The sequence below is a fragment of the Bidens hawaiensis genome, unplaced genomic scaffold (genome assembly GCF_021521415.1).
Source record: "Bidens hawaiensis isolate Kalapana, Puna unplaced genomic scaffold, B.hawaiensis_p1.1 tig00006617_1, whole genome shotgun sequence".
Lineage (NCBI taxonomy): Eukaryota > Viridiplantae > Streptophyta > Magnoliopsida > Asterales > Asteraceae > Bidens > Bidens hawaiensis.
In genome coordinates, this window is record NW_027491447.1 from 1,033,984 (window position 1) to 1,049,438 (window position 15,455).

Genomic DNA, 15,455 nt, shown 5'->3' on the forward strand with positions numbered 1-15,455 from the left:
TGTGAAGAAAACGACATCAAAGACCTTAGGATATTAGTAAAAATGAACAATATCAATTTGCCATATTTTGTGATATCTTGTTCATGGTTATTTGATGGATAATTGTTATGTGACATTTTCGATGTTGTGAAATGAAATGAGTTTATTAAATACTGTCACTTTAATTAGTGTCATGTGCATATGGACAATCGTTACACCTCGGCATGTTCCGCCGCCTTTGGTCGGGGTGTGACACAAGATGAGTTTTTTTTAAGGTTCGGATGGGTATGGGTTAATCCATATTGACCCAAGTAAAGGTTATTATAATACAAAGGGTTTCAAAAACCATCAAAAAAAAATTCAAAAAAATCAATAAAAAATAATAACTCAAAATATAAATAAAAAACTAAAAAGGTAAAACAACTAAAATGTTTCCCCCGCCATCCTCGTTTATTAAAAAAAATCCCAGTTTTCTCTCGGTTCAGATTGGTTTTGGTTCTTTCTTCGTTTTTGGCCGATTTCGGTATATATTAGGTTTCGCTGTTTTCGATTTCGAAGTTTTCAGTTTAGGTTCGGTTTCGTGAGTTTTGTTTCAAATAGAATAGTATGGAGCTTGTTTTAATCAATTATAATCCATAACCAAAAGTTACTAGCATTTTCCCTAACCCATCTCAACCTTCTTAAAAAGTTCTTTGATCCATCCTGACCTATTTCAATTTTAAAAGTTATCCATATTGACCCAAAACAACCAATTTAGGTTTGTTTTGCCACCCCTACGGCCACACACATCAACAAACACAATTAATACATTATAATTCTTAAAGCTTATTGAGTTTGGCGGTAAAATGCCCCAAAGAAACATGATGTGATGGTAAGCTGACGCCACAATGCCACATCTGTCATGTGTATTTAGGGGGCCTAAAACAAAATACAAATTTGGGGCCCTGGTTAAAAGTAATTAAATATCTTAACGTTCAACTCAGATTGGAGCTTACAAGCCAAGTCAGCTTCACTCGTATTGTTGTTTATCGCAAGCTCGGGTGTGAATTTACACTGGCTCGTTCTTTTAACAACCTTAATGAAACGTTTAAAGCACAATGTCATTGAAGAGATTGAACATATGCACTGCAAAATTTCTTGAATTTAATACTACAATTCAGTAGGGCGAAACTGTCTTTTACTACTGAACGCGCCACCAAATTCCTCAACATGGTCTCAGCGGTGTAATTTCATGATGTTTTATAATCAAATTAAAACAGAAAACATTGTAAACATACAACAGGGATCTAACTTATCTTGATGTCTCTAAGAAGCCGAGCAGCCATTGATCCATATCTTCTGGCTTCCCAGTCACTAAGAGTCCGGATTTCTTGTGGCAATTCATTATCATTATCATTATCAGCTTCATCTTCAATCTTTTCATTTGCATCATTTTCGGTAATGGGATCAAGATTTATAATTCCTTCTGGGGACTTTAAGGTCATGATGTAAAGCTGTATACTTGGATGCTGATACTTCCTGTCCATCTATTGAGGAAAAAAAAACTTAAATTAAAAAAGTGAATCTTGAATCTTGAAAATGAAGAACATTTATAAACATGTTTGTAGTTGTGAAATCAGGTATACCTTTGATTTGGGCACTATTTTCACCTCAAAATGCTTCTTCCATAACTCAATCATTTGTTATGAACATTTGTTGAACGAATTTCATACCCAATCTGCAATAAAAGAGCATACGAAATGTATATAAGAAATGAATGTGCACAATAGTGAATAGGGCAGTGATTAAATGTTGTTTAGTAATCACCAAAATCGTGGTTTTGGGCCCCGACAGTGCAAGCATTGTTTGCAATAGTGGTTCCAACAGATGCTCAGCATAAACCTTGTAGTAACACAGAAAAATATTGTCATATAATTATGAGTTAAGAAGACCAAACCAATTAAAGTGAAAAAACACGGATTCCGGTTTTAGTTAAACATACAACATCAGTGCCAATAATGTAGTCAAAAGGTGGATCGAGTGCCCTTATATGATCATGGTTGCCCCAACTGAGCTCTGCAGCAGTTATGGACCCGATCGAATCTGAGAAGATGAAATAAAAGAATCAAATATCACGTTCAAAGATTCCAAAGGTAACATATGATACTTCTTTTCTAAGGTTGTTTCTGCTGTCAATTGTACATAAATCAATATTTGTGGCGTGTAAAGAGAAGTTCCTGAAATCACCGTTTAATATATGTGCTTAATTGTTATTTAATCTTGTTATTTTAGTAATATTTTTCACATGTTTATAACAAAAGGTAACAAATTAATTCATTTAAGAAACAGATGAGCATTATTTATTTATTCCCTGTCACAAAGTGCGATTTTTGAAATGAATAGTTGTGAATTATCAATATTCCCTTAATTACCTTTATCAATTATCATCATATCTTGCAAGTTCTCCAAATTTATAAGTATCTTTCATGCATTAACGGTAAAATTGCCATTATGCCAACTAAAAACTGCATTAACCGTACATATTTTAAATTATCGGGCAATTATTTTTGTGATGAAGTAATGATTACACGAGCAATCTTGACCCATTTGCTTTATAATGGGTTGATATGTAAGCAAAAACCATTAGTTTAAAAACAAAATGGAAAAACAAGATAACTGAAACTTTGATGCATAATTACTGAACTAATAATTAAAAAACTCAAGAACCTGCATCAGGATTCATCTGCGTGATTCGCGAAGTATTACGTTCAACGTTGCGCATTAAAAGAGGCAAAACCTCAACTTGGTCTGTTGAAACAACATCACACCCAAGCAATGCCATGCCTAAAAACACAATCATCATACATCATATAACAAAATATAAGAATATACTGATATGCTGCATACGTGAGAGATCTCACCAAAACCTGCAACACCGCAGCCCGCTCCAAGTTCAATAACACGTTTTCCTTTCAGTTTCGATGGACAAAACCGCCCCTTCCTGCAATTTTTCTCCTGCAATATTTCATCCATAAGCATACATTCATACAAAAGTAACCATATAATCAATCATTCAATCATACATAATTAACAAGAATTAGAAATGATAATTGTTACCAGATACTTGACCAATACCATGGAAGCATCCCACACGGTTGTCCCTAAATGCTTAGAATTTGGATCCTAATAACCGAAGACACAAATCTTACAAGCGCATATGCTAAAAGCAAATACATTCAAATGTGTATATAATCATGTACCTGTGAAAACTGGAGCTGGTATCCCATGACTTCAAACAGAACAGCTGAGGTCTGTGGTGAATTCAACCTAAAACAGAAATATTGTTATTATTATTAACAAGTACCAAAAGCAGATTGAAAAATTGTAAAGAAAGTATTATTACCTATCAGCATCCATTCAATAACTGGTGTTCAATTTCACTGCAATAGAAGTCAAATAAGCACATATACATAACACAAATTAGGGGGATTTGGGGTTTTCTAGGGTTTTGATTATTGAGGCATATGATCGAACAGATGGTGATCAACAAATTCAGTAGATACAGAAGACAGAAAGAAAGATTTACCTTGACTATCAACAAATTCGAACTGAGTGGCGGCAAATGATATACCCCAAACGATTTCTGGGTATATCAGTTTTGACTGTCGTGGATCGATGACGTAATTATTACAATAATAATCATTTTTAGTAACGAAAAAAAAAACTTGAAATTTAGGTTTGTGGCTTGCTTGATAAAACCTATAATAAAACTAGCTAAAAAAACTTGATTCATAACAACTTGAACTAAGCTGGCTCATTTTTGTAACATAGCCAAAATCGACCCAAGCTCGACTCGAGTCATGGCTTGACTCGTCGCCTCGATCTTAGGCTTGTGTAACTTCAAAATCATGCTCGAGCCTTGCTGAGCTGCCTCATTTAATTTCAAGCTTGGGCTTGAAACGACGCTGACTCAGCTCGTGAACAGCCCTAGTATAAGCCCAGTGGTTGTTGTAAAATAATTTTAGGAGTATACGAGTTGTTAATAATAATAAAAAAAAAGTGTAAATTACAATTTGTGTTCATGTGGTTTATGTGCGGTACACACTTGAGACCCTATTTTACATGGTGGCACAATTACAAACATACTTGTGTGTAACGTCCAAGAAAACGATGAATAGACAGAGGGACACAAGCTGACCCCGCCTGTAAATCACAAAGGTGTTGTTTGTTTTTCCTCAAAAGCACTTCTCCACCTCTTTTGTCTGCACTGAGAAGAGGGCGCGCAGAGCTTGGGCTCTGCAGCTTGTTTGTTTTTTCCGAAGACGTTTCATTAAAAAACGTCTGCGCGCCCTCTTCTCCCAAAAGTGTTGGTATTATTACTTCTGACCTCTTCTACCCATTCTTATTTAATCGATCATTCATCAGATACCCCAAACCCTAACTCCACTCCTCCTCCTAACTCCTCTCCACTGCCGCCCAGCTCCTCCACCCTGCAACCCGCCGGCTGCATCCACACCGCCGCCGCTCCACTCACCACGCCGCCGCCGCTGCTCCTCCACCCTGCAACCCGCCGGCCTCTTTTCTCTTTGTCCAGGTTTAATACTCCTCCACCACCACCACCACCATTGCTATAATCTAATTACCTATTCTTTTAATTTTATAAGTGTGTTAGATTGTTAAAGTTTAGATTGCTAGATTTTGTTAGTTTGTTGTTAGTTTTGTTGGATTTTGTTAGATTGTTAAAGTTTTAGATTGTTAGATTTTGTTAGTTTTTTGTTAATTTTTTTAGATTTTGATTAGTTTGTAGAAAGTTTAGGTTTGTTAAATATTTTTAATACTTTGTTGTTGAATAAAGTTTGTAGTGTTTTGTTAATTGTTATTAGTTTGTAGAAAGTTTAGGTTTGTTGAATATTGTTATTAGTTGTTGTTGAATAAAGTTTGTAGTTTTGTAAATTGTTAAAGGTTTTTGTTAGTTTTGTTAGATTGTTATTAGTTTGTAGAAAGTTTAGGTTTGTTGAATATTGTTATTAGTTGTTGTTGAATAAAGTTTGTAGTGTTTTGTTAATTGTTAAAGGTTTTTGTTAATTTTGTTAGATTGTTATTAGTTTGTAGAAAGTTTAGGTTTGTTGAATATTGTTATTAGTTGTTGTTGAATAAAGTTTGTAGTGTTTTGTTAACTGTTAAAGGTTTTTGTTAATTTTGTTAGATTGTTATTAGTTTGTAGAAAGTTTAGGTTTGTTGAATATTGTTAATACTTTGTTGTTGAATAAAGTTTGTAGAAAGTTTAGGTTCGATGAATTGTTGTTTTAATAGAATTGTTGTTTCTTATTAGTTGATCATAAAAATGGTAGAGAAACAACATTGGTCGAATGAGCAAATAAAATGTTTATTAGAAACATGCATTGAAGAGAAAAACACCGTGGGTAAAAAAGGGTTGAGTTTGCACAAAGACTCGTGGGCTAAGGTAATACGGGTTCTTAAGGAAAAGTTTGGATTGGATTTGACTCAAAAACAAGTCAAAAACGCCTATGATAATCTTAAAGCCAAATACATAGGATGGTTGTATTTGAAAAACAAAACCGGCAACATCTACAACCCTCAAACAAATACCTTTACCTTAACGAACGAGGAATGGGAAGACTTTAAGAAGGTATGTTCATATATTTTTATTTTTTAACATCTACCTCTACCTTAAAGTCCACCCCTAGTTTATTTTTTAACATCTACCATTATTTTTTAGGGGCATTCGAAAGCGGCATCCTTAAAGACAACTCCATTAGCATTTCCGGACTTCATGCACAACTGTTTGATGAGAATATTGCCACGGGGAATCGCAAGTGGACCTCAACCCAAACATCAGTGGTTGGATCATCCTCTTGTCATCGACTCCAATCGGTCCAACAACTGATGATTATGGACAACACAGAAGATGATGCCGGCACTAGTCCTACTACCGGGCCTACTACCGAGTCTACTTTTGAGCCTACTCCTGAGCCTACTCCCGAGCCTACCCCCAAAAGGGCTAAAACCTCAAAACCATCATCATCTGTCACTTTTGAGGATTTAGCACTTGACATGAAAAATGCTTTGCGACATTTGACTAGGGAAAAACCTGAAAAAAAAACGCCCGGTAGTTACAACAGTTGTTGAGTGTTCTGAGAAGTTAAGTTTGGTTGGGTTAGAGCCGACGGACCTTCTATATTTGGTTGCTTTTCATATTTTTGAAATGACCACGGACATGAGAGAGGCGTGGATGGCATTGCCAAATGTTCCCGTCGTGTTAAAAGGGTGGATCGAGATGACGGCTAAAAATTTAGGACTTATGAAGTAGTTTTTGTTTTGTTGAAAACATTATTTGTTTTTTGTGTATGTTTTTTTAGTTATGTTGAAAACATTCTATGCTTTTTGGTTAAGTTTAACACATTGTATGTTATTTTATAGCTATGTGACATGGTTGTTTATGCTTTATGATAATGGTTGTTTTGTTATGGCTATGTGACATGGTTGTTTATGCTTTATGATAATGGTTGTTTTGTTATAGCTATATGACATGGTTGTTTATGTTTTATTAACAGGTTCATAATGAATAATGATGAGAAAATACTTCTGGTAGTTGTTATGTACTTGTATATCCGCTTTTTTTGGAAGAGGGGTTTGAAACGAAAACGAGACAATGATTCGACAATAACGGGACATAAATACACGTTAGAGTTATTGCAAGGAAATCCCAAACAATGCATTGAATTGTTACGCATGTCCCGTGAATCATTTGTTCGACTATGTGCACATTTTAGAACAAATTATTCGTTAAAGGATAGTAAACATGTTTCGGTTGAGGAAAAAATGGCTATGTTTTTGATGATAATCGGCCATAACCAACGTTACGTGGTTATCAAGCGTAGATTTCAACACTCAAAGCAAACAATTCATAAATTCTTTCATGAAGTGTTGGATAAAATGATGCTTTTCGCCAAAGATATAATAGTACCAACTTCTTTTAATCCGAATCCAAACATTCCGGGACATAACAAGAGGCTACGAAAGATTTTTAAAGGAGCGGTTGGTGCACTTGATGGGACCTTGATACATGTTGTTGTTCCTACTAGGCAACAAGATTTATATAAAGGAAGGGGAAAGGGTGATTGTTATCAAAACGTATTAGCAATTTGTGATTTTAACATGATTTTTACTTTTCTTGTGGCCGGATGGGAAGGGGTAGCACATGATTTTAGAATATTATCAGAGGCATTATTAGATCCACACGCGCCATTCCCATTTCCACCATCAGGTATTTTTATTGTTTGTTAATTATTTCTATGTTAGTTTAATATTGTAATTAATTGAAAATATTTACAGAGAAATACTATCTTTGTGACGCCGCGTATGCACACATACGAGGATTTATGGCTCCATATCGTAATGTGAGGTATTGGCTTGGAGATTTTCGTCGGAGACGTGCGTTAACCAATAAAGAAAAATTTAATCATGCACATGCAAAACTTCGAAACGTCATTGAGCGTGCTTTGGGTGTCTTGAAAGCAAGATTTCCTATATTGAAGAGGATGACACCATTTCCATTGGAAACACAAAGGAAAGTTACCGTTGCATGTTTCGCGCTACATAATTTTATTAGGAAACAAGGTTTGGACGATGAGTTGTTTACACAATACGATCAACCCAATGTGTCGATTGGAAATAGTCGTAGGCAAATTGATGCTGATGAAGACGAGGTTGAAGCACTTGGCACTGCATCAGATCGGGAATATATGACTCAGTTAAGAGATGAAATTGCTGAGCAGTTAATACAAAATACGGAATAAATGATTTAAAAAATGTTTGTGGTATTATGAATATTATTTCAGTGTTGTTGACTATTATTTAAATTTGAATGTTGAAGACCTTTTTTATTTATATTTCAGTTTATTTAAATTTCAGCTTATTTTAGCAGTCTGCAGACGTTAAAAAACAAACAGTCTTCTTGTTGCAGACTGCAGAGTTTTGGTCCACCTCTTCTGCTACAGATGTTGGCAGATGTGGTTTCGCAGTCTTCTGACATTTTACCTCTGAAAAACAAACAGCACCAAAGGCTCCCCATGGTCGTTTTTTAAAATAGAGTCTTAAGTGCGTCCCCACCCATAAATCACAAGGATGCAAACTGCAATTTACTCAAATAGTAATAAATAAAATTATCACATCACGTTTGTCTAAAGTTTAAATTAGGTGTTTTTAAATACAATTTGGAGTCTATGCGGTGTAGAGAGAATAAGTGATATACAACCCTCCGTATAATAATTGAATGAAGAATTTGAGTGAGAGACGAGATAAAACTGGTATTCTGAATGAGTTTTCTAAAAAGTGTTTTTATAGATTTGTAATCTAAGTAGATTTCCGTGTCATCCTAAAAATTAGTCAATGATGGTATTTATGACACGACGTATTTTGATCGGGTGATACACTTATAATTTCATGCATATAGACAAATTTTTTTTATGAATGACCAATTCTATTAGAAACTAACAACTAGTATAGCAAGAAGTTGGACGGGAACTTACACACCGGTTATATACTCAGATGTTACAACACTGCATTCAAAACAAAAAGTAAACATTATGCTTTTCGATCCACCCTCACTAATTTTCCTTATATGGCTATGGCTATAGGTTTAGTTAAAATGGTCATTCCAATTTTTTTTATAGCTTATTTCAAATGGCTATATGTTAAGTAAAATAGTCATTAATTCTAGTGATTTTCCATAAACTTTATACTACATCAAATGCTATGCTAATTCATTGTCGGGTCATGAAGGAAAGTGATCAATCATAACTCTATTCACAAACTTTAACCCTTTTTAAAATATAAATCTCGTTTGATTTAATTGAAAATTTTATTAACGTTTACCGTTGATTATGCATGATACTTTTAAATCATATTTTCCTTAGACTAACATTGATTTATGTTGTTAATTTAAGTGTCATCAATCGAACTTCACATATTAGAAAGTTATTTAAGGGATTACGAAATCTATAATTTCTACAGTCTACGGTCTATGAATATTTTAATCTTAGGCATAGCTATCAAAATCGAGCACCTTTTGCGCTTAAGCGCATTTAATGGGCGAGGCGAATTAATTGCGACTTGCATGCCTCAGATTTTTAAAGCGCCAGATTTTTATCCCATATTTCCATATGCGTTAAATATCATTTAAACAACCTGTTCCTATTCTCTAGGAGAACCTAAAACTCCACTATTTAAGGGATTCCATAATCAATCTTATCACACATAAAATCATTGAAGAAACTCATAATTTACAAGTTAGTTTTGTTCTTATCGATAATTATTTGATAAAAAAAATCATTTTGTTCTTCTTTTCAGATTTTTTTCTTTTTATTCTGCATTTTATGTTCTTTATTTCTTACAATCTAATCTAACTTTAATATTTGATTCAGTAAATGGCTAGTCAATCTCAGTTTGATGTTGCATCCTCCAACTCAACGGATTTCATTCTTTTTATCCTACATTTTATGTGTTCTATGTTTTCTTTGTAAGATGTACTTGGTATGTAATGTTTTGGATTTCGGTTTTTGGTTGTTTTTGAACTTTTTCAAGAATGAATGCTTGTTTTCTTATTAAGATGTTCTACTTTAGTTAAATTTTTGTTTTTTAATGTGCGTTTTTTTAAGCCGGGCGCTTTTTTTGCGCTTATCACCTGGGCGTTAGGCCCCACGTCAACGCTTTCGAGCGCTTATCGCATTTGATAACTATGATCTTAGGTTCATGTCTAATCTGGTTTGGACCGGTTGGTTCCATGTTCATCTTGTCACTACAAAACAATACACATAAGAAATGAAAATTTGGCAAACAGATATCTAATTACAAGTAAAATTTTCTTTCTTTCATTTAAGTGGAACAATATTCAAAAAAACAGCAAACACTTGAAACACTAACAAGTAAAAATCATTCAGTTTCTTTTTTCTTCATTCATGGAAGCTTATCATCCCCTTTTTGATGTTAGCTTTCCGGTAGTCCAGAGCTGCAACATCTGCAATGCAGCTACCGGTTGATCCATTGGAACCATGTGTCCAGCATCATGAACCTTAAGAAACGTAAGCGGTCCATAGTTCTTCATAACTCCAGCTTCTTTCCCACCAACTACAAACGACACATTCGAAGCTGCAAGAAACTGTTTCTGACCCGACCACACCATAGCATCAACCCATCTCGAATTCCCTGAAAATTTCTCATATGTTTTTTAATAAAAAAAAATTCTTTATTTATTTCAAGAGTTTCAGATCAAGAACACACCTAGCCAATTGCAAATAAGATCATATTCTCCAGCATATACAAGCAACTCAATTCCTTGCTCCAAAAGTGCTGGAATCCCAACTTCAAGATCTCGCATCCAATCATTTAGCATCGCCTCGTGTACTGCATCGCTACACGAAACAAAATCTATGTCGCTTGGTACACCTAACGCTGTTTTCACCGATGGTTCATTCAGGAAATTTTCCATGTTGGAGAAATCGTAGCATAAACTCCCCTGACATTGTTTCCTAATATCATAATACTACAAAGAAAAGAAGTTAACATTAGTAAATGTTGAATGGTTATGTTTTTTCGGGTAATATTGTTTGTGATCTTACATTTATATTGCCTGCAATATCCAAGATATCCTCGAAAATTTCCTGACAAGTTTCCAACGCCAACACGCATGTTGTTGTACCCGTTGTACCTAGAGACACAAGTGGCATACTTGATTTTGCCCAGGGAATGACTAAAATCACACACACACACACAAAAATAGAAATTGTTATATATGCATACCACATTATTTGATTGCCGCTTCACAATCGGGTATTTGTTGGTTTATCTGGGAGTAATCTGATTGTGAGATCAACTTATTAGCCAAAGCGTAATCGGTGTATGCTTTATACTGGATTGCAGGATCTGTAAGCCCGTTTCCAATTCCAAAGCCCTTCAAATTTATATGAATCCCTTGTTTGTTCTTGTTCCCTTGATTAATTCGAGCAGCAAAGGCCGGAATGTAGTGCCCGGCATATGATTCTCCAGTTATGTAAAAGTCGTTGTTGACATAATCCGGATGTGCCTTGAAGAATGCCTACATTCATAAAAAAGTTAAGTTTAATCCAACTCAACAAAAATGTTAGCAGGATTTATTATTCATTATAGTTATTATTATTTGATTTATTGTTTATCATTATCACATTATCTTGTAATTCGGTTACACCTATATATTTGAATATGTGAATCATTGTTGATTAATATTTGAAAAACCTTGAAGCAAAAATTAGTAGACAACTTGATGGAATTTAGGTTTAGCAACAAACCTGCAAGAAGTAATAAAGATCATTGCTGACACCGGTTTCATCGTGGCGGACGTCTTGGTCGCTAGAACTATAACTGAAACCAGTTCCTGTTGGTTGATTGACGTATATCAAGTTCGAAACCTGTTTGAAAACTAACTTGTGAGCGTCACTTGGTACGATATTTTATAGAATATTTTGAGCCAAACTAAATGAACCTTATCCCAGCCGTAGTCGTTCCAGACAAGAGACAAGTTGTTGGTAAGTTTAAAAGGGCCATTTTCATAAAAAAGAGCCAGTGAACTACTGCACCCTGGTCCCCCGGTTAGCCATATAACCACTGGGTCACTTTTGGCCTTTCTTGATTCAAAGAAAAAATAGAACAACCTGCATATACAACCGAGTCCATGTTGCATTAAAATGGAATAAAAATATCATATTTTTGTAACTAACGAATCAATATTCAATATATATGATCAGTTGAATTTTATTTAACGGCTACATAACTTTTTGAAAGAAGAACAAAACCAAATTGGTGAATAGTAATTTATTTGTGTTTAATAATTGAAAACCAATTTTTTTTAATGACGAATTTCTTTAATTTCCGTCTTCTGTGGGACATAAACCCAAGGCACCCCCCTCTAAAACTCATGTGTTTAAAGACTTTTTTTTTAAATGTTTTTTTAAATGAAAGATTTCTCATTGAATTCAAAATTATTATAATAAAGTGATAGACAAGCAGACAACATGCTGTGTCGCAACCTCTTTTTAAAGGCTTTGCCTTTGTAAATGGAACTAAATAATAAACTCTGTTAAAAATAATGTAATTGTATATCATCATATATAAACTACACATGTGAATATGCATTCTTTCTAAGCACAGTGTATCCACTCCAATACTCAAATCATTAAAAGATTCTGTATTAGAAATAGTACCAATAGAATAAAGAAGTAGTCAAATTTCCCAACCAATATTCCTAACTTTTCCCAATCATCAAGATATTTTTAAAGGGGTAGGTTTTCCAAAACTTTTTTTTACATGATTTATATAACAGTACCAGTATAAATAAAAGGTGTTAAGTTGAAATCACGAAACGATAACATACCGGGCATCAACGGTGTGTTCAATGCGATAATATCCAGCGTGTTGAGCAAGATCATGAACAGTGGCTCCAGAGTCACCAAGAACAGATAGCGATAACCGTTTCTCAACAATTCCATATTGTGTAACTTTGAGTTGTTGATCAAGATATGACGAATGATTGTAGGACTTAACGATATTAATGTCAAGACTCGGATGCAAATTGAGGTCTTTGATGAGTTGGTGGCCTGTTTTTTTGAAAGGTTTTGAATGATGAAAAGAACTTAAAGAAGGAATAGTTCTTGCACATGATGATGAAAGGAAAACAAAAAGAATAATAAGAGGAATGAGATAAAAGATGTGAGGAGGAGTAGCCATGATTGTGAAGATAGGAGAAAGAAGCAGGTTGTGTTATTGTGTGGGGGGTATGATGTGTATATGTTTGCTTGTTTCTTGTATTGTTTCACATACATAGTGTGTGTGAAAATGCGAACTAGAAGTCAAAAAGAAATTGTAAATGGAGATGATGCTCGATTATTTCCATAGCTTTGTCATTGGATAGCTTTCAACGGTTGTATTTGGACTCATTCTTCATCTTAATTATTATTATTTTTAGTTAAAGTCTCACGATAGCAACTTTTTAAATTTTGAATTAGGATAGTTATAATTAATATGATATACTGAGTGCGATGATGATGATACTTAATATGATAAAAATGTGTTTACAGTTAGTTATGTTAGTTATGTGTATTTAAAATATTTGTCACAGAAGATATATGAAATTAATTTGTTTTTACACTTTTGGATTACCCTATATTCCAAACAAATCATTAAGATTCGATCTTGTCGTTTGTTTGTCTAATATAAATTGACATTCTTGCAAAAGTACGTAATAATAAGCGCTATAAATGCCCTATAATATATTGTTTTTATAAATATTAGAGCTTTATTTTATTATAAACTAGCTTTTATCTCTCGTATTACATGTTGTTTTACATCATTTGTTTCTAATATTAATATATTTATTTGGATTTTAATTTTATTTATCGTAAGAAAGTTAATAATATACTTAGTTTTTGATGATTAAAATGTTTCACAAATAAATGAGATGCTATAACATAGTTTAAAAGCTATCTGGGTTTGGTGACCCATAACTTGCTTTTTTTTTACTATAAAATTGTTTTCTAATTATAAATAATATTTTTTTTAAAAAAAAATCGGATATTAATTTTAGTATATCTCTATTTTATATAACTTTCATATCATAAACCGTTTAAGGGCTATCTGGGTTTGGTAAGACCTATACCTATGAATTCGGTTAAATGCATAAGAAGCCTTCATTTACAAATAAAATAATATGGTGATTTGAGAAGATGTAGAAAACAATCAGAAAGCTTTTAAATATTTCATTTTATATATATTTAAGATATACTATACATATGGTTTTTAATGTTATCTTTATAATATACACACACTTCACATATGGCTTATCTTGTTAATTTAATACGTGTTAGAGTTGTATATTGATTAGGCTTTATTCATTGTATTTCTTTTATAATACGTTTATCAAATAAAATAATTATCTCTCTTTGTATGCAACGTTCACATACTTTTACTGTTAGTCCAGTTTCATAATACGCAATCAACATGAAATTTTAATTTATATAATCATCTTAGTGAGTTAGTTTTGTATTCCATTGTCTCATAGGCTAAATTGAAATATAGTATTCAGCCATTAATAAAAAAAATCGAAGAACATTATTATGCCACTATACTTGAACAAAACAAATCAAGGAACATTAACATTAACTAGTTCACCTCGCTTAAACAAAAGTTACTTTACACATATTGTTGGTTTTGTCACTTACGTAGAAATAGAGATATATGAGACAACTTTTGTTTATGTATAATGAAGTAATGTTCCTTGATTTGTTTTATTTGTATCTGAATACTATAGTTTGCCCCAATTGCGACCATATATTTGGATTCCTTGATACAAAGCATTCTTCGTTAAAAGAGACTAAAGATAGATGCATTATCAAAATTTCACCAATGGATCATTCATCATTTATGTTAATAATAATTGAATTAGGTGAACCCTACAAGATTTCATACTCTTCTAGATCAAATAAGAACATTGTTTCTCTTACTATGGTGTAAAATATCAGTACATGAATTCTTAAATAAGAAAACAACAATGCTCAAGTGCCATTTTTAACAAGCACTAAATATTTTCGGTCATGGATAGATGCCATTCTGGATGTTAATATGCATTGGTAAAGGACGTGGGCGAGGAGGAGATGATTCAGGAGATTGATTGTTGGAAGAAAATATCGATTGAGTAGGGTCAAAATTTCATAGATGTTCTCAGGATAAAATTACATGTATACAAATTGATAGAGTATCGTTCCTTGTGAAGAATTGACAGTGGGATCAGTAGCGACATAAATATTCCCCTAATGAATCCAAGAAGTAATAAATGAGTTCAAGGTGCGTTGATGTTTAAAAAGGTTGATATTTCACGGTTTAACTTGCATGAAAAGCTCGATGATTGCCAAATGCATCCCTAGATCACTAAGGAGTAAACTTGCATCCGAACGTGGCTATGCGTGCGATTTGGAGATAATTAGATCTGAAAGTAGGGGTTCACAAAGAATAGGTGAAGTTTTCGCTTCTAGGTCCTATTTTTTGCAAAGTAGATAGCTCTCGCTCTAGTTTATTTTCGCTAGATCACGAGACTTCACTTATAGTATAATTAGGATAGAGCCCGTACGATACATGGGTGGTTAAAAACAACAAAAAGGTTAAATTTAGTAATATACATGATAACATACATTATACATTCATATGATATTAATAATGAGACAAAATTTTATAATTCATAAATCTCTAAAAGCCTCTTTGAATACAACATTGGATGTTAACTTAATTGTTTAATGATTTTCTGGTATTAATTATAAGTGAATTAACAATATATCATTTATAAATCAAGAAAACCAACACAATAACTACTCAAGTGGAGTTGGTAAGCATCTTTAGTTCAAAACATGAGGTCTTGGGTTCGAGACTTGTATCACATGGTAATTTATTTTTCA

General features: G+C 33.4%; 2 protein-coding genes and 1 pseudogene across 2 annotated transcripts; 1 reads left to right on the forward strand and 2 right to left on the reverse strand.

Annotated features, from left to right (window-relative positions):
• Positions 1 to 1,755: 1,755 nt before the first annotated feature.
• LOC143633122 (uncharacterized) lies at positions 1,756 to 3,292 on the reverse strand (the record flags this gene model as incomplete). Its single annotated transcript, XM_077101467.1, has 6 exons — positions 3,219 to 3,292; positions 3,076 to 3,141; positions 2,880 to 2,973; positions 2,686 to 2,802; positions 1,961 to 2,061; positions 1,756 to 1,860 (listed from the first exon to the last, which is right to left on the reverse strand). Coding segments are annotated over exons 1-6 (510 nt in total), but the record flags the coding sequence as incomplete, so codon positions are not given.
• A 2,904-nt stretch (positions 3,293 to 6,196) lies between these two features.
• On the forward strand, positions 6,197 to 7,778 carry LOC143633123 (uncharacterized). Its single transcript, XM_077101468.1, has 4 exons — positions 6,197 to 6,285; positions 6,400 to 6,453; positions 6,534 to 7,246; positions 7,315 to 7,778. The coding sequence occupies exons 1-4, from the start codon at positions 6,197 to 6,199 to the stop codon at positions 7,776 to 7,778; spliced, it is 1,320 nt and encodes a 439-aa protein (XP_076957583.1).
• Positions 7,779 to 9,920: 2,142 nt separating this feature from the next.
• On the reverse strand, positions 9,921 to 12,738 carry LOC143633100 (serine carboxypeptidase-like; annotated as a pseudogene).
• Between the last annotated feature and the right edge of the window lie 2,717 nt (positions 12,739 to 15,455).

Coding starts and splice junctions, on each gene's coding strand:
- LOC143633123 (XM_077101468.1), top strand. CDS start 6,197: ATGAGAGAGGCGTGGATGGCATTGCCAAATGTTCCCGTCGTGTTAAAA. Junction 6,454..6,533: donor GGTTGTTTTGTTATGGCTAT/GTGACATGGTTG, acceptor TTTTATTAACAG/GTTCATAATGAATAATGATG. Junction 7,247..7,314: donor ATTCCCATTTCCACCATCAG/GTATTTTTATTG, acceptor AAATATTTACAG/AGAAATACTATCTTTGTGAC.